The following is a 25,025-nucleotide window of genomic DNA, read 5'->3' on the forward strand; positions in this document are numbered from 1 at the left end:
CCTGTCATGCTGTTTATACTTTCTGGGCCCCGGTTTAAAATTGTTATGGTACTGTGCGGTATAACAGTGGCTTATGATATGATGAAATTTCTGGTCATGACCCTAACCTGGTATTTGTACTCAGCACTGTCGTAAACTCTATACTTTGGAAACCATATCTCAGAAACTATTAGCAATTACACCTATTGTTTTTTTTGTTTTGTTTTGTTTTGTTTTGTTTTTTGGTCAAGGATCCAATCTGTGGAGGGGAAAGAAGGAGACATTTTTTCTTACTCTTTCAACCTTCCTTTCTCCTTCACCTCCCTCTTATCCTCCGAGCTTGGTACGATAGTTCTCCAAGATGTTTAATATCCTTGGGACACCCAGACTAGCATGTTCGTGTTGTTATGTCTCCTGAATGTGCTTCAGGTTTTGTTTAAGGTTAAACAACCACTTAGGAATTTTATCCAGAGATCTGTCCTGAGGCGGGACACTTGTGAGTGCCAGGGAGTGTGGGAGGATATGGGCAGGTTTCTAGAGCAGTGGGCACCTCCAGTGTTTTGGAAATTCTCCCCTGAACAACTGCAAAATCCTAAAAAATGGGTAGAATGCTTGAAAAAAGGGTGTCATGACTCTGGCAGTTCCAAAGTGACACAAATCACTGGAGTGTGCTGGGGTCTGGCCCATGCCTATCGAGCTGCAGCTGATACTACTACCAACTTAGTGACAGACCCTGCAGCCACTCCAAGTCCTGTGACAGACCCAATGGCCACTGTGACCCCTACGATGGACCCTGCAGCCGCTCCAGCTCCTGCTCCTGCAGCTGCTCCGGCTCCTGTGGCTGGGTCAGAGAAATGAGCTGTAGCACTGCAAGTAGCCCCTGTAGAGAATATTCCATGGCAGTTCTGTACATGGTGGTGCCTATAGCACCGAACCCCCTCATCTGCAGCATGAGGAACCAGGAGCTCAAGAAAGCCTTGTGGAAACATGCTTCTTTGGCATCAATAATGTGCCTATAAAACGAACAGGACAGACAGGTTTTCTAAAAAACCTCTTCATATAACAGCTTGCAATTCTTCTATTATTTTTAAATTATTTCTTAAACTTGTGATTTTGACTGAATTCTACTCATGTCTTCCTGCCTACTAATTATTTATTATCTGTCACCCAATCATCTAATATACCTACAGAACTGGGTTCTCTGAGGATAAATAGAATAAAGAAGCTGTGAACTTTGTGGGTGTCAGCTGCCGTCTCTTCCCATCTCCTCTTAAGGGCCAAGAGCCCAGCTGCCACATGCAGGAGCAGCTCCGGTGGCCCTCGGGGCTGCCCCCCCCTGCCCGCTGGGCTCTGCCTCTCTGCTGCCTTCGGGTTGGGACTGCTGCTTCCCTGGAGCCATGGCCATGGCCAGCAGCAGGACGTGGCCTTTTCACTGCTGCTCTCTTTTGGTCTCCACATTTTTCTACTGTGCTCTTATATTTGGATAAGCTGTCAGATCTCATGTACCTTGGTGACAGTCCTGTTGTCTTTGCAGTGGCATCCCTGTGGCTGCAGGCAGCAGCAGGCACTGTGCAGCCCTGGGTCACAGCTGGCCTCCCTCCTAACACCACAGTAACAAAAGGGGCTGCTCAAGGCAAACCCAGAAGCCTGGATGCCTTTTCCAAAGCTGCTGTCAGGAATATAGACAAGGGGTTACTCCTTGCTCTTCTGTTTTCTGGGCTTCTTCATGGAGTGATAGACACAGGCTGAAAGTCCCAGGGGGTCTGTGAACGAACAAAGTGATGGACCCAGAGCTCAATTTGTAGTGGCACTTCTCCAAGCAGACAGCAACTGATCTTGGACTCATCAGCACTGGACTGTGCCCCCCGCAGTGTGGGTAGCTGATGCCATCCTGGAGAAGAATCTGGAGCTGCCAGAAGATGTCAGGGAAACCCAGGGAAAACGAGCTCAGTGCACAGTGAATAGAAAACTTCATAAAATGAGTGACCGTCCAGTGAAAGTTCTGGTAAAGGAAAAGGCGAATCTGAGGAGTCCATGGGCTAAAGGAGGGCTCTGCAATGCCCTCAAATCTGAGGGGACCATGTGCTAAGGGGGATGCACAAACCTCCTCCAGTGAGATGCAACTACTGCAGGAGAAGAGGGGAAGGTTGGAGAGACACATGGGACCTGTAGGCAAGTGTGGTGTGTGCAAAGCATTTGGAGATATATGCAGGGGCAGCAGCGTGAGCCCAGGAGACAGCAGTGAATGGAGCCCACAGACCAAAAGCCTGTCCAAGGTGGACTGAGCAGAGCTCAAGTGCTCAGTCTGCTGTGAGCAGGCAGAGGAGAGCTCTGCAGCCCCAGGGCACGCAGCAGCCCCAGCAAAGGAGCCTGGCGAGTGATTCCTTGCAGCCCTGGGGCAATGGCAGTGACCCCCTGAGCTGGGTCTGCCTCCCAGCCTGCCCAGCACTGCCCGGCAGAGTGCCCCCATGCCCCAGGCACCACAGCCCCCTCGCTCTGCAGAGCAGCACCTCTGGTTGCCATGTCAGAGATCTCAGCTTTTGACTAAACTCATAGCTGGTTTTAGTTTTCTCCATAGGGGAAGCTACTGCCTTTCAGATTCTTGAAGGGAGGTACATCCTGCATGAAGGCCTGCAAAATGTTAGCCTGGATCCATAGGAATCATTCTGGAACCAACACTTGTTTATAGGATGTACACTTTTGTGGAGGCGCAGAGCTGATGGGCAGGTGCAGGATGCTCCTACAGAACTTTGTGCCCTTTTCCCTACCGACTACAACACCACTTCTGTCTGAGGAACAGAGTAACCAGCAGAGTAAGACAGATCCTCTGAGACCATGAAAGCCATCAGAAAGCTGATCCCAATAAGAAAACCAATATGAGGATGACAGGAGAAGCCTGACCAGAAGAGAAGTGAGATTTGGGTGAGGGAAGAGGAGCTTGGGAAGCAGAAATTAACAATTTGGTAGAGGTAAGAGGTTTCATGTAATATTGATGGTGCTTTAAAACTGGCTTAAAACAGTCATGTAAAACCCTTACCCTATTTTGACCAGTAACCCTAATCCCAAAACCTGAATGTTGCTCCAACACCTTGACAGAAATCCACTGCTGTAATACCTGACCTCAGAGTATCCCTTCAAGCAGAACTCAGCCCATAGCCCCTTTCCCTTACCTTTAGTCTCTTGCTCACCTTAATCTCTTCCTTAACACTATCATCAAAACACTTTATTTAACCCTAGATGATTTCTTGGCAGACCTAAAGAAAACCATAAACCACGAAGCTTGTCCATACCCCAGCCACAGACCTGACACCTTATGCAGAACACCAAATGCTCAAAACAAATCTTTGCTTAATCTCTCACCAAGAAAGGTGAGCCCTAGTTCAAGGCCAGTTGGCAGGTGACTTTGGGCAAACTAATCTAATGGAAATTGTCCCTGTCCATAGAAGAAGGTTTGACTAGACGATCACAGAATCACAGGATCATCTAGGTTGGAAGAGACCTTCAAGATCACCTAGTCCAACCTCTGACCTAACACTAAGCAGTCCTCCACTAAACCATATCACTAAGTTCAACATCTAAATGTCTTTTACAGACCTCCAGGGATGGTGACTCAACCACTTCCTTGGACAGCCCATTCCAATGCCTAACAACCCTTTCAGTAAAGTTTTTCCTAATATCCAACCTAAACCTCCCCTGGTGCAACTTTAGCCCATTCCTCCTCGTCCAGTCACTGGGCACGTGGGAGAACAGACCAACCCCCACGTCTCTACAGCCTTCTTTGAGGTAGCTGTAGAGAGCAAAAAGGTCACCCCTGATCCTCCTCTTCTCCAGGCTGAACAATCCCAGCTCCCTCAGCTGCTCCTTGTAAGATTTGTCCTGGGTTACACGTACTTGGGTAGTGTCAGGCACAATGCAATTCTTTTTGCCTTCTGCATCTACAACACTTTCCTGTGACTGGACAATACAGTAGGGTAAAAAAAGTAGATGTCTTTACTTTTCACCCTGAGTTTTCCAAAGACCCAAGAGAAACCATGGATGACCAATGGTCATTACAATTTTATTTTATTTTATTTTATTTTATTTTATTTTATTTTATTTTATTTTATTTTATTTTATTTTATTTTATTTTATCAAAAAAAATAAAACATGACTTGTCTTAGAAAGGCTTTCATGTGCAGGGCTGGGCTGAAGTTACAGGGACAAAGACCACTGCTGGCAGTGGAGGTGTCAGACCTCCAGACTCTGCTATTCCTCCCTATGGAGGTCTCCAAAGAAGTCACCCTGGATCAATAGCAAGAGGACAATGATGCTCAAAACTGAAATGCAGCAAAATTCAACCTTTAAAAGTACAAAAGATTTTTTATTAGGTGCTTTTTGAAATCTTCTTTGACTACATCATGCAAGCTCTGTAATTAGCTACACAAGGCATGAAGCCTTGAAGAAAACTATGGAAGAGATGTTAGGAGTTTCTGCATTTTAATGAGTTCCATGGTGTATTGTGGTGCTCAGTCTATGAAGCTCAGGTACTGAGAGGTGAATGATGCAACTGCTAGAGTAAGTAAAGTCAGAAGGAAAAGCTGAAGTGACTTGGAGTATTAATGGGCCCCACTGAGGGCTGTTACTAACAAAGCCTCCCCAGGGACTCGTTAGGGTGGATAATTGGACTCCATGATTGCAGACAGGCAAAGCACTGCACTGAGAAAAATCTTGGTTGGTTTTGGTGAAACAGAAGAGCCAAGGCCTGACCGGAGCCACTGGAAGGGGAGATCCTGCACCCCTATGTCTGGCTCAAGGCTCTTGCTGGGGTCTGTGGGCTGTGATGGGCAGTGTGATGCCATGAGAAGAACAGTGGTATGACACCTCTGAGGTGCTGCACAGGGTTGAAAGGAATCCATGAGGCCCCATCACAATAAATATAACATCTCCTCATAAGCTGTAGCCAAGGGGACAAAAAATTCAGGGCTGTTGGGGCCTGCCATTCTTGCCAGCACCCTCTGCCTTCTCCTTGGCAGGATTTCCTATACTGTCCAACACATCACCCTATTTTCTTAAAGTCTGCAGACACCCATCTCAGTTCACCATCTTGCTTTCATGCCTTGCTTTCACCGATATCTGGTCAGCCCTGAGCAGCTGTTCCTTGAAACACTAAGCCAGGGTCTTATCAGAAGGTGATGTATAGAACCATTGCATGACGCCTTGAGGGACATTTCTTCCTCTTTGTGACCAGTGCCAGCCTTCCATGGAACATTTTGTGGCAGTTTTTTTTTTTTTTTTTCTCCTGCTCTTTCCTACTACCAAAGGAAGCTCCATCAGGGTGGAAACCTCTCCTGAAGTAGGCATCCCAACCCAGCAGGCTCCTTGCGTCCTCTCAGCCAACCAGACACAAGTCACCTCAGCAGCAGCTTCCAAGCCAGGGGCCTGCTGCTGGCCTTCCAGCTTCTTGTGGAGACACAGCCAAGCCTTGTGCCTGCTGCTGCCCAGTCATGGACTCAAGCAGAAGGGACAGGAGAACCCATGTTGGGGCCTTCTTTCTGCCTGGGTCCTCCTGGCTCTGGAGGCAGAGGGGATCCCCCAGTCAGCATGCCAAGCAGGTGCCTTCTGCTGGCCTAGCAGGGCCACTGCCAGATGTCAGCCCAAAAGTGCAGATCCCAGGGAGAAGGCAAGGGTGAACTGTCACCTCCAGACACAAGTGACCTCCCAGTTCCTTTCCGTGACACGTTCCTGCTGCTGCCCTATCAAGTGCAGAGACAGAAGTGGCCTCACAGTCACTGCTACAGTTATGTTCCTCCTGCTGGGGCAGGAGATCCTGAGGCAGAGCTGAGATCTTCAGAGCACTCCCATCCATCTCCTCTTTGTGGCCCACAAGCTCATCAGGTCCATGGCCCCTCACATTCAGCTTTGTATGCCACGTGACTGCAGAGCAACCTCATGGTTCCTACCCTGCCCCATGGGCCTAGCACCTTAAGTGCTTGGGATAAAGGCCAAGCACCTTAAGTGCTTAAGATAAGGGTTAGGAAAAGGGCTGAATGTGAAGAAGTGAATGCAAAGGAATCAGGGCTTTGGGTCTTAGCCATTCATGTATGGGGTTAGGGACTAAGGCTCAGCTTTCTGTGATAGAGATTAATCAAATGTGTAGTGGAAGGGTTTGGTGTTTGGCTTGTGGTGTCAGGTCTGTGGTTAGGGTACGTGCAAGTTCTTTGGTTTTGTTTAGGTCTGCAAGAAATCTAGGGCTAAATAGAGCATGTTAATGGTAGTGTTTAGGGCAGGGATCAGGGTGAGCAAGAGAGTAAGGGTGATGTAATGATGCTATGGAGTAGTTTTGGCTTCAAGGGGTCTTGTGGTCAAATATTAGAGCAGAGGATTCCTGTCAGGGTGTGGAGTAGCATTTAACTTTATGGATTAACGTTACAGGTTAAAATAGGGCAATGGCCTCACATGACTGCTTTAAGTCTGCTTTATGGTAGGTTCAACATTACATGAACATTCTTACCTCTGCAAAATCATTAGCTTCTGCTGTCCATGCTCCTTTGCCCTCCCACAAATCTCACATCTCTGTTGGCCAGGCTTCTCCTGACTTCCCCATATCAGTCATCTTCTTAGGGGAATTTTAGAGAACCAGCATGGAGAAGGAGAGAAACGTCTGTAGGAGCACTGTGCACAATGTGCCCAGCAGTTCTGCATCACCACAGAAGCAGGCCTGAAGGATGAGTTTAGGCAAAAGCTGATACCTCTGATATGACAACACCTGTACAAGACCTCTTCCTCTATGGGGCCTACCAGGTACTTAGAAAGAGGGGATCTCACAAACTGTGTGCAGAGCAGGTGCATCTGCTGTCCTGTCATGGAGACCAGCAGATGTGAGCCTAAAGGCACAGACCCCAGCCAGAAGTCAAGGGTTGAGCTGTCGGCTACTTCAGAAAGAAGTCAACTCCCAGCCACTTAACAGCCATTAGCTTATGACTGGGCTTACAGCTTTTGAAGCATCTCTGCCATCATAATACCGGACCTACAAAAAAAAAAAACCTTTTTGGGCTAGGACCTGCCCAGCTAGAAGTGATCTGTTTTTTGTCCTTCAAGCCTGCTGGGCTCCCAGCCTCTCTGACACACAGGAGCCAGTTCCGTGCCAGTCCTGTGAGGTGCTAGGGCAGGAGGGACCTTGCAGGCAATATTCCAGCCCTGTGCCTGTTGGCGGTCTCTCAGCTCCTTGTGCACACTGAAGATCATGTTTGTATCCAGAAGCCATGATCCTGAAGCTGGCCTAGCAGACATTCAGGGGAAGCACCCTCCCAGCCCCAACTCTAGCCCCAGCCCCAGCCCCAGCTGGCGGTGCTGCTCTGCAGAGCGAGGGGGCTGTGGTGCCAGGGGCAAGGAGGCACTCTGCAGGGCCGTGCTGGGCAGGCTGGGAGGCAGACCCAGCTCATGAGGTCACTGCCATTGCCCCAGGGCTGCAATAACCTATTGTGTATTGTAGAGCACCCCCAATCACTCGCCAGGCTCCTTTGCTGGGGCTGCTGTGTGCCCTGGGGCTGCAGAACTCTCCTCTGCCTTCTCACACCAGACTGAGCACTTGAGCTCTGGTCAGTCCACCTTGGAGGAGATCCCCCCTTAGGAGGGAAGTGCTGCAGTGGAGGCCAGCTGTGCCACTGCCATGCCCACTGCCTGTCCCTGCCTGCAGTCCCAGCACAGCCCCACAACAGCACTGGCACCAAGCTCCAGGAGCAGCCAGGCCTGACCCCACCAGCAGCGCTCATCAGGAGAGGCACGTGCTTTGCTGGAGGCACCACCGAGAACAAAACTGCCACCAACTGGTCCAGGGATGGGGAGGAGACTGAGGGGGGCTTCAGGCAGGCAACCATGACAGGCCTGAGGGAGACGGACACCATGGCCAGGTGAGGGAGGCACGTGGAAAAGGCTTTTTGCCAGCCTTGCTATAGAGACAACAGGACTGTCACCTAGATCCACAAGGTCTAATCCAAATACACTGCTCCTAACCGTGGCAGCTGGGCACTTGGCCCTCAGCCCCTCCTAGATGTTGGGGCTGCTCCCGCAGCTCAACAGAAGATGGGAAGAGAAGGAAACTGAGACCAATGAATTTATACTGAGTTCTTTATTTTTTTTTTATCTATCAAGGAAGCCCGGTTCTGTATGTACAGTAGATGATGTGGTTAAACCTTACTAAAGGTGTAACATTCAGAATGGTAAGAATTAGATTATTAAAAACAAAATGAAATATTGTTAAAATACTAAAAGAGAAAAATAATTTAAAAATGTTGTGTCATTTTCCCAAATACCCTTTAATTTCTCTTGGGATTCTTATTAATGACAATGTTAGGATAATAGTAACGATAAAAATTATATGTTATAATGTGAATCAAAATATTTGCATATTATGAAGAATACATCTTCTGAACACATCATGGATGCTTAAGAAGAATGTATGGAAACAGTTTCCTCACTGCATTCTTGAGCTCCTGGTTCCTCATGCTGTAGATGAGGGGGTTCAGAGCTGGAGGCACCACCGAGTACAGAAGTGCAAAGACCAGGTCCAGGGATGGAGAGGAAATGGAGGGAGGCTTCAGGTAGGCAAATATGGCAGTACTGACAAACAGGGAGACCACAGCCAGGTGAGGGAGGCACGTGGAAAAGGCTTTGTGCTGGCCCTGACAAGAGGGCATCCTCAGCACTGCCCTGAAGATCTGCACATAGGACACCACAATGAAAACAAAACAACCAAAGCATAAAGAAACACTAAACACAAGAGCCCCAACTTCCCTGAGGTAGGCATCTGAGCAGGAGAGCTTGAGGATCTGGGGGACTTCACAGAAGAACTGGTCCACAGCATTGCCTTGGCAGAGTGGCAGGGAAACTGTGGTGGCTGTGTGCAGGACAGCGTTGAGAAAGCCACTGCCCCAGGCAGCTGCTGCCATCTGGGCACAAGCTCTGCTGCCCAGGAGGCTCCCGTAGTGCAGGGGCTTGCAGATGGCAACGTAGCGGTCATAGGCCATGACAGTGAGGAGATAGTATTCAGAACCAAACAAGAAGAATAAAAAGAAGACCTGAGCAATACACCCTTGATAGGAGATGGCCCTGGTGTCCCAGAGAGCATTGGCCATGGCTTTGGGCAGAGTGGTGGAGATGCAGCCCAGGTCAAGGAGGGTGAGGTTGAGGAGGAAGAAGTACATGGGGGTGTGGAGGCGGTGGTGGCAGGCTACGGCGCTGAGGATGAGGCTGTTGCCCAGGAGGGCAGCCAGGTAGATGCCCAGGAAGAGCGCGAAGTGCAGGAGCTGCAGCTCGCGCGTGTCTGCGAACGCCAGCAGCAGGAACTCACTCACAGAGCTGCTGTTGGGCATTTTCTGACATTGAACACAGTTTTCTGTTAAAGAGGAAAATGCAGAAAAATGTTAAAACACATTTTTCTGAGGAAAACCTATTGTGTATTGTAGAGCACCCCCAAACAGAGTCTCTTTCTTTGTAGGAGAACCTTTCTGCATCTCTCTTGTTTGAGCTGTGGCTGGTGCTGGCTGAGAGGGACACTGGGAGCAGGGGCTGCTGTGGCTCCATAGGAGTCTTTCCTGCTGTGCAGCTGGAGGGAGGCAGAAACATGGGGGAAAATTACATGCCGTCCACTGGTCAGATCCATGAGATCTGCAGTGTTGTTGCAAAAAACTCATCTTAATACAGAGGCACAGCTGCAGGGATTTTGTTTCCTTTGTTTTGTTCCTGTTATCCTGATAACACTTAGGAGAGGTATTGGATGGTTGAGCTCCCTGGCATTTCCTGTGCTCTCCCAGAGAAACCCTGTGGGTGCCAGGAGGCAAAGGGGCTGTCCCTTGGTGAAGACTGAGCAGAGCAGCTCTGTCGATCAGACCAGTTCTCAGCAGTCAATTGTCACCCCTCTGAGCTGCAGGACAATCGCTCTCAGGTGTTTCCCTGAGAAAAAATGTAGATGGCTGCTAATCGAGGAGGGCCAAATCAAGCCAGATGTGGTTTGAGAGCTTCTCCTCATCTGGGCTCTTCCTGTGGTGCTGGCCATGCCTACCCCACAGCCCATGGGCTGCAGGGGGAGAGGAGGCCAGGGAGGGGCTGCTCCAGGGGAAGGCGTCTGCACTGCAGGGCATGGCTGCGAAGTGCCCGAATCCCCCCTGCCACGGCGTTTCTGCCAACAGCTCCTTCTGGCTGCCTGCCCCTCTGTGCTGCCTGCAGCTGTTCCTGCCGGGAGCTGCTGCTCTGCGCCCACCTCTTCTTTCCCCCTGCCCATGCCCACAGACCCCATCCCACGCGGCTGTGCTCAGCGCTGCCCTGCAGCACCCTGGCACCAACAGGGCCCTGCCAAGGGGCACCTCCATGGCTGCAGGAGCTACGGGGCAGCTGACAGAGAGCCCGGCATGGCCAGCCAGGGCAGGGTGTTCTGGGCTGACCGGGGGCACCTGCCTTAGGGCACTCCAAGGGGCTTCTGCCAGACTTCCTCACCTCTCAGTGCAATCCAGCAGGACTCTCAAAGCCTACTGCATTGCCCACTGCCCTCCCAGAAACAAGACCCAGCAGGAGACTCTTCCAGGACCTGCAGCTGCATGGCCCTGCAGCCAGACACTTACCTTGTCAAGGGCTGTGCACATTTCTCCTGCAGGCAGCTCTCAGCATCCTCCCACTGCCAGCTGTCTTCAGCCCCTCTCTCCTTTTCTTCTCTCTGTGTCTGCCTCCGTGTCTCTTTCCTGTTGCGCTGTGCAGAGGAGCTGCTCCTGGGCACAGCTGTCTCTCTGAACCAGGGCCCTCTTGCCACAAGCTTTCTCTGTCCCAGGAGCCCAGCCCAGATCAGCAGCACAGCACCAGCCCAAGGCACTGCAATCACTCCTCTGGGGGCTTTGCTGATGAGCCCACACACGAGCCTCAGGCACTCAGAGACAATTGAAGACATCTCTCCAGAAGTGCAAGTCAGAGGCAAGTTTCCTGCAGTGTCCCCCTGAGTGGCAGCACTGACACAGCCTCCCTTGGAGCTCGTTAGAGCAGAACCCTGGAGGCAGTGAGGACAAGGAGACAAAGGCAATGTGAAGGTGACACTGATGTGTAGACAAACTGGATGTGTGTCAGCAAGCACAAGGGCCAGGACTTGCCCCATACCCTGGGAAGGGAGATCCTTTCCCTTCACACCTTGCTCAGGGTTCTTTGTGGGGCAGTAGGAGATGGGGATGTGCATTGCCAATTGCAGGAGAATGGTACGACCCCTGCCTGTTTCATGGGTGCGGGAGAGGATGCGATGAGGTTCTGGTGCTTTAACAATCAGCTTTCTCCTATGACTCCGTGGCAGAGACTACAGCCATAGCCATGGACACAAAGACCTCAAAAGACTGCTCTCTGTGAAGCTAGCCAGTTTCTTAGTGAGCAGGCACCACTGCTGTATGGCACCCCTTGTGGTGCCCAGGCCCTCCTCCTCCTGGCCACTGCTCATGGACCCTGTGGGAGCTGGCAGAATCACTTCCCAAGCTGCTTTTCATCATTTATCAGCAGTCTTGGCTATCGGGGAGGTACCAGTCAACTGGTGACTGACAAATAATAATAATAATAATAATAATAATAATAATAATAATAATAATAATAATAATAATAATAATAATAATAATAATAATAATAATAATAATAATAATAATTCCTTTTGTGTCCTATAAATCTGCCTTTATCTCAACCCATGAACGTTTACATTTTTTTTTCCTCCCAGTTCTCTATTCCATCACATTGGATGAATAGCTTTGTAGTGCTGAGCATGCCTCCCGGGTCAAACCACAGCAAGGCTTTTTGGTGCCTAGCGTGGAGCACAAAGGTTGAGATGACAGATCTGACCACAGCATTTTAAAAGTAAATTGTTATAAGCATCAGATCAGTTTAACAGTTGCAGATCACAGCATTGATATTTTTGGTCTGGGGTCTGTTGTGCTTGTTTTCAGAGTTGTGTTGTACAGAACATTACTAATTGTCATCCATGATGTGCTCTTTATCAGTTCTGGGGGCTGGTTTAAGGTTACTGTTTTGCTGTATTGGATAACGCTGACTTAAGACGAGATAAAATAATTTCTGTCTCCATACCTCAGGAACCATCTCTTCATCTCTTAGAAATTATTAAGAATTACACTCTTTTAAACTCTTTGCCTTTTCTCCTTGGGGAGTAAACCTATGCAAGGTGGGTGGTGATGGTGATGGTGATGGCAGGGACAGGCAGTGGGCACAGCAGTGGCACAGCTGGCCTCCACTGCAGCACTTCCCTCCAAGGGGGGATCTCCTCCGAGGTGGACTGAGCAGAGCTCAAGTGCTCGGTCTGGTGTGAGCAGGTGGAGGAGAGCTCTGCAGCCCCAGGGCACACAGCAGCCCCAGCAGAGGAGCCTGCGGAGTGATTCCTTGCAGCCCTGGGGCAATGGCAGTGACCCCATGAGCTGGGTCTGCCTCACAGCCTGCCCAGCACGGCCGTGCAGAGTGTCCCCATGACCAGGGCACCACAGCCCCCTCCCTCTGCAGAGCAGCACCGCCAGCTGGGGTTCGGGCTGGGGCTGGGGCTGGGAGGGCGCTTCCCCTGAGTGTCATCTAGGCCAGCTTCAGGCTTCTGGATGTGAGCATGATCTTCACTGTGCACAAGGATCTGACAGACTGCCAACAGGCATGGGGCTGGAACATTGCCTGCAAGATTCCTTCTGCCCTAGCACCACCCAAGACTGGCATGGAACTGGCTCCTGAGTGTCAGAGAGGCTGGGAGCCCAGCAGGTGTGCCATGAGCTTGGAGGATCACAACCAGATCATTTCTACCTGGGCAGGTCCTGGCCCAAATAAGGGGTGTTTTGTAGGTGTGGTATTACAAGCTCAGTGGTGCCTCAGAAACACTAAGTCCATCAGGAAGGGACTGGCTGTTAAATGGCCTGTGAGTTGAGCTCTTTCTGAAGTAGCTGACAGGTCACCCTTGACTCCTGGCTGGGATCTGTGCCTTTAGGCTCACATCTGCCGGTGTCCATGACAGGGCAGCAGAAGGCACTTGCTGTGCATGTACTCTGAGATCATGAAAGCCATCAGAAAGCTGCCCCTACAAAGATGATTGATATGGGGAGAAGCCTGGACAGGAGAGATGTGAGATTTGGGGGAAGAAAGAGGAGCTTGGCCAGCAGAAATTAATGATTTCTGTGAGGTTAGAATGTTCAGGCAATGTTGATTCTGCTCTAACTGAGACTAAAAATAGTCATGTAAAGCCCTTCCCCTATGTTAACCAGTGACATTAAGATGTAAAACTAAATGCTACTCCACACCCTGACAGAAATCCACTCTTCTTACGCCTGACCTCAAAGTATCCCTTCAAGCCAAAACTCAGCCCATAGCCCCTTTCCCTTACCTTTACTCTTTTGCTCTGATCTGATCAGCTTGTGGGCCACAAGGAGGAGATGGGTGGGAATGCTCTGAGGAGCTCACCTCTGCCTCAGCATCTCCTACCTCAGCAGGAGCAATGTGACTGTGGCAGGGACTGTGAGGTCACTTCTGTCTCTGCACTTGATAGGCCAGCAGCAGCAACGTGTCACTTAAAGGGACTGGGAGGTCACTTGTGTCTGGAGGTGGCAGGTCAGCCTTGCTTTCTCCCTGGGAGCTGCACTTTTGGGCTGAAATCTGGCAGTGGCCCTGCTAGGCCAGCAGAAGGCACCTGCTTGGCCTGCTGACTGGGGGATCCCCTCTGCCTCCAGAGCCAGGAGGACCCAGACAGAAAAAAGGCCCCAACATGCTGCTGTCTTCTCAGAGATAGCACAATCACACGAACATTGAACTGTCTGCTTGCAGACACGAAGAGCTGACAGAATTGAGCTTCAGTGTGGGCGAACCTCAAGAAGCTGCAGGATTTTGCCTACAGAAACCTCTTGACATTTAAAAGGAAAAGAACCCAGTACTGCACCAGAGGAAGAGCAACCCCACACATCAGGGCAGACTGGGACCCTGCTGAGTGAGCAGTGCCCAGGAGGAGGAGGGCCTGGGCACCACGAGGGATGCCATACGAGCAGTGGTGCCTGCTCACCAGGAACCAGGCCAGCTTCCTACAGAGCTGCCTTATGAGATATTTGTGTCCATGGCTATGGCTGTTGTCTCTGCCACTAAAGCCCTTGAGGAGAAAGCTAATCACTAAAGCAACAGAGCCTAATTAACTCCTCGCCCACCCATGAAGCAAGCAGGGGTCATACCATTGTCCTGCACTTTGCAATGCACATCCCCAACTTCCAGTGTCCCAGGAAGAGCCCTAAGCAAGGTGTGGAGGGAAAGGATCTCCCTTCCTTGAGTAGGGAGTCAAGGCCTGACCCATGTGCTTGGTGACACACATCCAGTTTTCCTACACATCAGTGTCACCTTCACATTGCCTTTGTCTCCTTGTCCTCACTGCCTCCAGGGTTCTGCTCTAACGAGCTCCAAGGGAGGCTGTGTCAGTGCTGGCTCTCAGGGGGACACTGCAGGAAACTTGCCTCTGACTTGGACTTCTGGAGACATGTCTTCAATTGTCTCTGAGTGCCTGAGGTTCGTGGGCTCATGAGTGTTAGAAATGAAGTCTCAAATCAATCTGTATTTTGTAATATTTATAAAACAATTATTTCTAAAAGGTATAAAAGGCAAGTAAACAGCGCTGGATGTGAGGGGAGTCTATGCTCCACCAACACGCACACACGAACATCAAACATTCTAAACATATAGAACATGGCTTTTACATACATAACCCAAGTATGCCTATACATACGTATAATCAGGAAAGGTAACAAACAATCCTTTAAGTTCTATAACTTACAAAAATCGAGTACACTTATACATATGCACATTCAGAAAAGGTAACAAGCAATCCTTTAAGTTCCATGACTTTACAGTGTCCATTTTCCATTCCTTTTAAACAATATGTCTCGCTTCATGTTGTCAAGCAACTTGGTCTTTGGGCCTTATGTATCCCGTTCTTCCCAGATCAAAGAAAAACATATCCATCTCCTTTTCAAGGCCAATAGGCCTGGGTCAAAAGACACGTTTAGGTCAACAGGGGGCGGAACAGCAAAAGCCTTCGATGGCTGTACCACACGTTTCTGACTGTGGTCCCACAGGGCTCTTTAAGGCCTCAGAGATTGCTCACCAGGTGCCGAGCAATCCCACTGCAACCTTGCCATTTTTAGTTGCAGAGTCCCACACCTTGACCTCAGCTTGGTCCCATGTTTCAGGCTCATAAACTGTCCGATTGTTAAGAAGGAGAATGAGCTGTAAGGTTACCAGGACAGTCTTTGTTCCTAAGGACGTATGATTCCCCATAATGCGCAACTGCTTACCAGCGAGAGGCAGTTGTGTGCACGGCTCCGCTTCTCTCTGCTCGAGCTTCTCTCCAGCTCTGGATCGCCCATTTCCAGTGACTTTCTGTACGAGCTTCTCTGAGTGGTTTGCTGAGTTTGGCCGAACCTATCTTCATGAGGCAATCAATGTGCCTGTTCCCGTCCTGGTCTCCATTCTGCCAGCCTGTTCCTCTTCACTTCTTTTTCCTGCTTCTTTATTGATGTAACTTCATCGTGTTGCCTTTTTTTCTTTTTTTCTTTTTCTTCCTCTTTCTTGAGGGCAGGCTCCCCTCTTATAGCCTTCACCCCACAGCAGTTCTTTTCAAAACAACTTTTCATTGGTCAAACAACTTTGAATGTAACAACAAGAGCAAACACCCAGAAGCATCCATGCTTTAACGGCTGGAGAACAAGAGAACCATCTGGAGAACAAGAAACCAGGGACTGCATGGAGTCTCCTGAATCACCCTTCTTTATTCCCTCTAAACTCTTTTATATTCCTGATGGCCTCGTCGTTAAGGGTCTAATGTTATCTCAACCATGGGGCTTTCCAACCCCCATGGCCACATTCCCAAATCTCCCCCTTCTTTATTAATATTAACCATCTTCTCAACAAGAATTACCACTCCATATGTAACACCTTCAAGATCTCTTTTGACATGAATTGCTAAAATATTCCTTTGCAAGATACAACAACTATATACATTAACCACTCCATTTTTCTTAGACTTGTGGTTTTACAAGGGTATGCAAAACAGAAGGTCACATTCCTCATACCATGCTGCCCAAACATTGTTCCATTTGACATGAATCAGATGAACACATTTCACACTTCTTTGTTCCCACTGAACTCTTTTACATTCCTGATGGCCTCATCCTTAAGAGTCTAATGGTATCATCAACCATGGAGCTTGCCGACCCCCATGGCCACACTCTCATATCTACCCCTTCTTTAAATCAACCATCTTCTTGACATGAATTATTATTCCATATATCACACACGCAACTGGGACTGGCCCAGAGCCTATGTGCATCCTCAGCATAGACTGCTTCAGGAGAGGGTACTTCAGAGTTTCAAGAGGGCACCACCGGTGGGGCATTTTCTTAGCAGCCTTGGAGACAAAGGACATGAAACAGCTGTCTACCTTGCTTGGCCTTCCACAGACTCCTTCTGTTGAGGGTTTGCTGAGAGTTGAAGAACAGCAGGTGCCAATGGCTACCATGGTGGTGCACCTGAGGCAGCGTCACACTTACAGAGACTCCCTGATTGCCATCCATGAGCTGGGTCATCGACTGGAGAGCCAAGGGGTAGATGTAGAGCTTGGCAGCGTGCTTTAGTGATGGACTTGTCAGCACTAAGGTAAAGTTGCCTGACCTGGGTGACATGTCCCAGAGTAGTGTCAGGCACAATGCAATTCTTTTTGCCTTCTGCATCTATAGCACAGGAAGTAGGACTTTGCCCTGCTCTATTGACTGGGCAGCTCTTTTCACATCAATCAATTGAGTTTTCCATGGCTGGAAAGGGACAATTTCCCAAAAGAGGCCAAGCTCATGGGTACAGCTACAGCCAATGAACATATATTTCCTTTAATTTTCTTCCTCAGTTTTCCATGGAAGACCCAAGAGAGACCATGGATGTCCACTTGTCTACTAAGATTCATTTAGAATTTCTCAGATCCCAATGGTCATTTCAAATTTTATTTTATTTTATTTTATTTTATTTTATTTTATTTTATTTTATTTTATTTTATTTTATTTTATTTTATTTTATTTTATTTTATTTTATTTTATTTTATTTTATTTTATTTTATTTTATGTTATTTTATTTTATTTTATTTTATTTTATTTTATTATTTTATTTTATTTTATTTTATTTTATTTTATTTTATTTTATTTTATTTTATTTTATTTTATTTTATGTATTTTATATTTTATTTTTATTTATATATATTTATTTTTTTTTTTTCTTAAGGAACCCCTGACAAGTCTTAGAAAGGGTTTTATGTGCTATGCTGGGCTGCAGTTACAGGGACAAAGACCACTGCTGGCAGTGGAGGTGTCAAACCAGCACACTCTGCTCTTCCTCCCAATGAAGGTCTCCAAAGAAGTCACCCTGGATCAATAGCAATAGGAGAATGAGGTTCAAAACTGAAATGCAGCAAAATTCAGCCTTTGAAACAAGAAAATATTTTTAGTGGTTGCTCTTTGAAATCTTCTTCCTTAACTACATCTTGCAAGCTCTGCAATTAGCTGCACAAGGCGTGAAGGCTTGAAGAAAACTATGGAAGAGATGTTAGGAGTTTCTGCATTTTAATGAGTTCCATGGTGGATTTTCGTGCTGAGTCTGTGAAGTTCAGGTACTGAGAGGTGAATGATGCAACTGCTAGAGAAAGTAAAGTCAGAAGGAAAAGCTGAAGTGACTTGGAGTATTAATGGGCCCCACTGAGGGCTGTTACTAACAAAGCCTCCCCAGGGACTTGTTAGGGCAGATAATTGGAGGCCATGGTTACAGACAGGCAAAGCACTGTGCTGAGAGGAGTCTTGGTTTGTTTTGGTGATGCAGAAGAGCCAAGTGTTGGCCCGAGACACTGGGAGGGGAGATCCTGCACCCCTATGTCTGGCTCAAGGCTCTTGCTGGCGTCTGTGGGCTGTGGTGGGCAGTGTGATGCCATGAGAAGAACACTGGTATGACACCTCTGAGGTGCTGCACAGGGTTGAAAGGAATCAATGTGTCCCCATTGCAACGAGTATAACATCTCTCCTCATAAGCTCTAGCCAAGGCGAAAAAACCTTCAGGGCTGTTGGGACCTTCCATTCTTGCCAGCACACTCTGCCTTCTCCTCTTTTAGCTTTTCCTACGCTGTCCCACAATTTGTCCTATTTCCTTGAAGTCTTCATACACCCATCTCCGTTCACCACTTTGTTCTCATCCCTTGCTTTCTCCCGTATCTTGTCAACCCTCACCAGCTGTTCCTTGAAACACAAAGCCATGGTCTGATCAGAGGGTGACCTGTGGCACTACAGCATGACCGTTTGAGAGACATTTCTTCCTCCTCAAGGCCAGCACCAACCTCCACGGCACACTTTGTGGCAAGTTTCTCTCCTGATCTTTCCTACTACCACAGAAAGCTCCATCAGAGTGAACACCACTCCTGAAGTAGGCATCCCAACCCAGCAGGCTCCTTGCAGCCTGTCAGCCAAGCAGACACAAGTCACCTCAGCAGAAGCTTCCAAGCCAGGGGCCTGCTGCTGGCCTTGCAGCTTCTTGGCTAGACACAGCCAAGTCTTGTGCCTGCTGCTGCTGTGCAGTCATGGACTCAAGCAGAAGGGACAGGACAACCCATCTGGGGGCCTTCTTTGTGTCTGGATCCTCCTGGGTCTGGAGGCAGAGGGGATCCCCCAGTCAGCATGCCAAGCAGGTGCCTTCTGCTGGCCTAGCAGGGCCACTGGCAGATGTCAGCCCAAAAGTGTGGATCCCAGGGAGAAGTCAAGGGTGACCTGTCACCTCCAGACACAAGTGACCTCACAGTCCCTTTGTGTGACACGTTTCTGCTGCTGCCATATCAAGTGCAGAGACAGAAGTGACCTCACAGTCACTGCCACAGTCATATTCCTCATGCTGGAACAGGAGATGCTGAGGCAGAGCTGAGCTCCTCAGAGCATTCCCACACATCTCCTCCTCGTGGCCCACAAGCTGATCAGATCCATGGCCCCTCACATTCATTTGTGGTAAGGGTTTTGTTTAGGTCTCTTAAGCAGTTTTCTAGTGTTAAATAGACCATTTTAATGCCACTATTAAGGGCAGAGATGAGAGTGATTAAGAGAGTAAGAGCTAGGGGAAGCGGCTATGGGCTGAGTTTTGTCTTTTAGGGATACTTTGAGGTCAGTCATTAGAGTAGTGGATTCCTGTCAGGGTGCTGAGTAGCATTTAGGTTTAGGAAATAAGTTTACAGGTTGAAGCTGGGGAATAGCCTTGTATGACTATTTAAAGTCACAGTTACAGCAGCATCAGCAGAACCTGAACCCTCTTACTTCTACAAAATGCTTAATTTCAGCTGGCCAAGCCCCTATTCCCTCCTCTCAGTCTCACATTTCTCCTGGCCAGGCTTCTCCTGATTTCCCCATATCAGTTATCTTTTTAGGGGCATGTTTATGATGCCTTTCATGATCTTAGACTATCTGTCAGTGCTCTGTTGGCTACTCTATTTCTGAGAAAAGCGTCACTTAAGACACGATGGAAAAGGACACACAAGTCCATCAGAGCACCCTGCACAATGTGCCCAGCAGTTCTGCAGTGCCACAAAAGTGCGATTCCTGCCTACAAGTTTTCTTTCCAGAATGGCTCCTATGGCTCCAGGGTAACTTTTCCCAGGCACTCACTTCCCCAGGCCACACCACTCTTGTCCGCAGGCCCCACGTGTCTCTCCAAGCCTTCCTTCTTCCCCTACATTAGTGGCACCTCACTGCAGCAGGTTGGTGCATCTCCAGGCTCAGGGGTGTTTCCTGAGGGCCTGCCCCGTGTGGGGAGTGGTGGGGAGGAAGAGAGCAAGGTCATCTCCTGGGGCATGGCTGAGCACAGCCCAGCCATCCTGCACCGCGGGCAGGCCCCTGCTCCCAGGCTGAGGCACACATGCAAGGTGGACACTTCTCCATCATTCCAGCTTCACGCAGGAATGGTGGTGTCCTTCACTAGGACAGCTTCAGCGCTGTCCTAGTAACAGGAGTGACCTCGTCCTCCTACTCCATGCACAGACAGCTGCTAAAGCTCTGAGTGTCTCTGTTTCTCACAGCCTTCTCACAAGTCTTTCTCCTGGCCCTCCCCACTGCCCTGCACTGCCTCTCAGGTGGCACTCAGTGACCCTTCAGAAGGGCCTTTGGGCTTCCTCAAATGTCCTGGTGCTTATTAACACCTCCTTGGCTCCTTCCAGAGCTCAGAGGGAGCCTTCTAGTCCAGCACAGGGCCCTGCACTGGCTGTGGCTGGGATGGCGTTACTCTATGCAGATCATCTCCTGTGGTTCTGTGTTTTTGATGTTTCTAGAGCAGTGTTGGTCACCCATGGATCTGGTCCCTGTTCCTGAGCATTGCTTGCACAACATCAAGGCCTTCTCTGCTTCTCACTCTGCCCGACCAGCAAGGTGGTTGAGGGTGGGGAAAAGTCTAGGAAGGGAACCCGCTGTGACAGCTGACCCAGCCTGACCAAATGGATGTTCCATGGCACATAACACAGTGCTCAGCAATACATCATCTTTCCAAGGCAAGGTGGCACTCTCTCAGAGACTGCGTGCACAATGGTCTGCTAGTGGGAACTGAAGAGTTACAAAATGTTCATCATGTTTGGCTTTTGATTTTTGTTTCTTTCTTTTTTCTTTTCCTTTCCTATCCTTATGTGTCTTTCTCTTAACTTGTGAGTTTCACTTACTTATACTGTTCCCTCTGCCCTCTGCAGGAGGAGGAAGCAGGCAGCTCATACAGGTGTACTGTCTGGTTGGGGTGAGCAAGGAGGAGGCTGGCTATGGTGCCAGGAGATGGAGGTCCGTGAAGCTGCAGGAGCCCTGCTCTCTTGCCTGGCAGATCCCCAGCACACAGTGCCTGTGCCCCGCAGGGCCAGCCCCACTCCCCAGGCCAGCACAAGAGGCCTGGCCCAGCCACAGAGCAGCCTGCCCCGAGCAGGGGCCTGCACAAAGAGCTTTCCCTTTCCCCTTTCCCCATCAGTGCAGGCCCAGCAATGCTGCCCTGCTCTTCCCCAGGGCCATCCCTGCTCTTAGAGAAGGCCCAGGGTAATGTGTCCATGCTGGCCTGGCTGGCCATTGCTGCTTCCCTCCCCGTGCTCCGTGCAGGGCCCCAAGCTGGCGGTGCTGCTGTGAGAGCCAGGGGCTGTTGTGACCCGGGACCCCGCGGGTCTTCACCCTGCCCGTGCTGCTCAGGGTGGACAGTAGACTCAACTCCTTGGGGATCTCTTCTGCTGAGCCCCTTTCCATCTGCCCTGATGGCTCAGCAGCACAGGGCAGTGCTGGGCAGGGCCATGGGGTGTGTCTGAGGGCACAAAGGGCAGGCGAGTGCTGCACCAGACCTGGTCCATGAGGCTTCAAGAAGGTTATCCTCAATTACTCTACACTCTTAGGGGTCTTTGTCTGCTGGCTCTTCAGTACCACTCCTGCCATGGCAGAGCTGTCCTTACCCCATGGACTCATCAGATTCCCCTTTTTGTTTACCGAACTCTTCTTTGGATGGCCATTAATTTAATGAGGTTATAATCCCTACCAACTCAGCGTTGCATGTTCTCCCTGCAGATCCCCTGACATCTCCTTGCAGCTCCAGATTCCTCTCCAGGCTGACAGTGGCCATGAGCCCCACTGCAGGGGGGCAGTGCCATGCAGATGAGTCCAAGACCAGTTGCTGTCAGGTGTTGCCATAAAGCTCTTGGTCAATCCCTTGGTCCCTCACAGACTGTCTTTGGAATTTAAGTCTATGTTCTTCATTCCAGGAAGCCCCAACTAAAACCCCATTTGTTACTGTGGTGCTAGCAGGGAGGCAGGGCTGCACAGTGACCCAGGGCTGCACAGTGCCTGCTGCTGCCTGCAGCTACAGGGATGTCACTGTAGAGACAACAGGACTGTCACCAAGGTACACGAGATATCAGGGCGTACCCAGAAAAAAAAGAAGCACAATGTGGAAGCCAAAAGAGAGCAGCAGTGACAAGGGCACGTCCTGCTGCTGGCCGTGGCCATGGCTCCAGGGAAGCAGCAGCCCCGACCCAAAGGCAGCAGAGAGGCAGAGCCAAGCGGGCAGTGAGGGGCAGCCCCGGGGGTCACCGGGGCTGCTCCTGCATGTGGCAGCTGGGCTCTTGGCCCTGAGCCCCTCCTGTGTGCTGGGGCTGCTCCCCCAGCTCCAGAGGAGATGGGAAGAGAGGGATCCTGAGACCATTGAACTTATGCTGTCTTCTTGATTGTCTATACCTACAGAGGAAGCCTAGTTCAATAGGTTGAATAGAAGATGTAGTCAAAGTAAATAATTACTTAATAAATTAAACCCATATCAAAAGTTATGAAAATAATAAAAATGAAAAATGAAATGAAAATCTCTCATGTCAGTTTCTCAAATAGAACGGTAGTGTTTAGAAGATTATTATTATTATTACAATATGATAATAATAGTAAGTATAAAAATGACATGATACAAATCACAATAATGTTAACAACACTGATGCTTAAGAAGCACATATAGAAACAGTTTCCTCACTGCAACCTTGAGCTCCTGGTTCCTCATGCTGTAGATGAGGGGGTTCACTGCTGGAGGTACCACCGAGTAGAGAAGTGACACCACCAAGTCTAGAGATGGAGATGAGATGGAAGCGGGCTTCAGGTAGACAAAAATGCCAGTGCTGACCATCAGGGAGACCACGGCCAGGTGAGGGAGGCATGTGGAAAAGGCTTTGTGCTTGCTCTCCTCAGAGGGCATCCTCAGCACAGCCCTGAAGATCTCCACATAGGACACCACAATGAAAACAAAACAACTAAATGCTAAAGAAAGACTAAACAGAACTGCCCAAACTTCTCTGAAATAGGCATGTGAGCAGGAGAGCTTGAGGATGTGGGGGATCTCACAGAAGAACTGGTCCACAGCATTGCCTTGGCAGAGGGGCAGGGAAAATGTGCTAGCCGTGTGCAGGACAGCAATGAGAAGGCCACTGCCCCAGGCAGCTGCTGCCATCTGGGCACAAGCTCTGCTGCCCAGGAGGCTCCCATAGTGCAGGGGCTTGCAGATGGCAACGTAGCGGTCGTAGGCCATGATGGTGAGAAGGAAATACTCCGATGACATCAACAAGACAAAGAGAAAGACCTGTGCAACACATCCTTGATAGGAGATGGCCCTGGTGTCCCAGAGGGCATTGGCCATGGCTTTGGGCAGAGTGGTGGAGATGCAGCCCAGGTCGAGGAGGGCGAGGTTGAGGAGGAAGAAGTACATGGGGGTGTGGAGGCGGTGGTGGCAGGCTACGGCGCTGAGGATGAGGCCATTGCCCAGGAGGGCAGCCAGGTAGATGGCCAGGAAGAGCGCGAAGTGCAGGAGCTGCAGCTCACGTGTGTCTGCAAATGCCAGCAGGAGGAACTCGCTCACTGAGCTGATGTTCATCATTCTTTGACCTCGAAAATGGCTGTCTGTTGAAGAGGAGAAGGCAGAGCAGAGTTAGAACAGAGTATTTAAACTAAAACCTATTACAAGCCTAAGAACACCCCCAGCCCAAGCCCCTCTTTTTGCAGCAGAACCTCAAAGGCTCTCAAAGCCTACTGCATTTCCCACTGCCCCCCCAAGAAAGAAGACCCAGCAGGAGACCCTTCCAGGACCTGCAGCTGCATGGCCCTGCAGCCAGGCACTTACCTTGTCAAGGGCTGTGCATGTTTCTCCAGCAGGCAGCTCTCAGCATCCTCCCACTGCCAACTGCCTTCAACCACTCTCTCGTTTTCTTCTCTCTGTGTCTGTGCCTCTGTGTCTCTTTCCTGCTGCGCTGTGCAGAGGAGCTGCTCCTGGGCACAGCTGTCTCTCTGCACCAGAGCCCTCTTGCCACGAGCTCTCTCTGTCCCACGAGCCTGGCCCAGCTCAGCAGCACAGCACCAGCCCAAGGCACTGCAATCACCCCTCTGGGGGCTTTGCTGATGAGCCCACAAACCTCAGGCACTCAGAGACAATTGAAGACATCTCTCCAGAAGTGCAAGTCAGAGGCAAGTTTCCTGCAGTGTCCCCCTGAGGGCCAGCACTGACACAGCCTCCCTTGGAGCTCGTTAGAGCAGAACCCTGGAGGCAGTGAGGACAAGGAGACAAAGGCAATGTGAAGGTGACACTGATGTGTAGGAAGACTGGATGTGTGTCACCAAACACAAAGGTCAGGCCTTCTCTCCCAACTCAAGGAAGGGAGATCTTTCCCTTCACAGAATACTCAGGGCTCTTTGTGGGGCAGTAGGAGATGGGGATGTGCATGGCCAAGTGTAGGGGAATGGTACGACCCCTGCCTGCTTCATGGGTTGGCGAGGAGTTAATTAGGCTCCATTGCTTTAGTGATTAGCTTTGTCCTCATAGGGCTCAGTGGCAGAGACAACAGCCGTAGCCATGGACACATATATCTCATAAGACAGCTCTGTAGAAAGCTGGCCTGGTTCCTGGTGAGCAGGCACCACTGCTCATATGGCATCCCTCGTGGTGTCCAGGCCCTCCTCTTCCTGGACACTACTCCTCAGCAGGGTCCCTCCAATGTGTGGGGTTCCTCTTCCTCTGCTGAAGGACTGAGCTCTTCTCTCTTGTAAATGTCAAGCGGTTTGTCTCGACAAAATCCCACAGTTTCTCGATGTTCGCCCATGTCCTGGTTTCAGTTAGAACAGAGCTAATTTTCTTCCTAGTAGCTGCTAGGGTGCTATGTTTTCACTTAGGATGGGAAAAGTGCTGATAACACGCTGATGTTTTAATTGTTGCAGAACAGTGCTTACACCAAGCCAAGGACGTTTCAGCTTCTCACTCTGTCCTGCCAACGGGCAGGCTGGGAGTGCAACAGGAGCTGGGAGGGGACAGACCCAGGACAACTGACCCAAACTGGCCAAAGGGGTATTCCATACCTTCTGATATCGTGCTAAACAATATTTAGGGGTGGCTAGCTGGGGTGGGGGGCCAGCACTGCTCAGGGTTATGCTGGGCATCGGTCAGCAGGTGGCGAGCACTTGCATTGTACATCACTTGTTTGTACACATTAT

The 25,025-nt window shown here is 49.8% G+C and overlaps 2 protein-coding genes and 1 long non-coding RNA gene across 3 annotated transcripts in view; 1 reads left to right on the forward strand and 2 right to left on the reverse strand.

Moving 5' to 3' along the window:
• LOC137847083 (uncharacterized) overlaps positions 1 to 25,025 on the forward strand; it is a 90,571-nt gene that overhangs the window by 28,075 nt on the left and 37,471 nt on the right. The window lies entirely within an intron of this gene.
• Positions 8,394 to 9,092, reverse strand: LOC137847392 (olfactory receptor 14J1-like). The gene has a single exon (XM_068665670.1). It carries the CDS (start codon positions 9,090 to 9,092, stop codon positions 8,394 to 8,396), a length of 699 nt encoding a protein of 232 aa, XP_068521771.1.
• On the reverse strand, positions 22,480 to 23,421 carry LOC137847393 (olfactory receptor 14A16-like). The gene has a single exon (XM_068665671.1). The coding sequence runs from the start codon at positions 23,419 to 23,421 to the stop codon at positions 22,480 to 22,482; it is 942 nt and encodes a 313-aa protein (XP_068521772.1).

Source organism: Anas acuta, chromosome W, assembly GCF_963932015.1.
Source record: "Anas acuta chromosome W, bAnaAcu1.1, whole genome shotgun sequence".
Taxonomy (NCBI): Eukaryota; Metazoa; Chordata; class Aves; order Anseriformes; family Anatidae; genus Anas; species Anas acuta.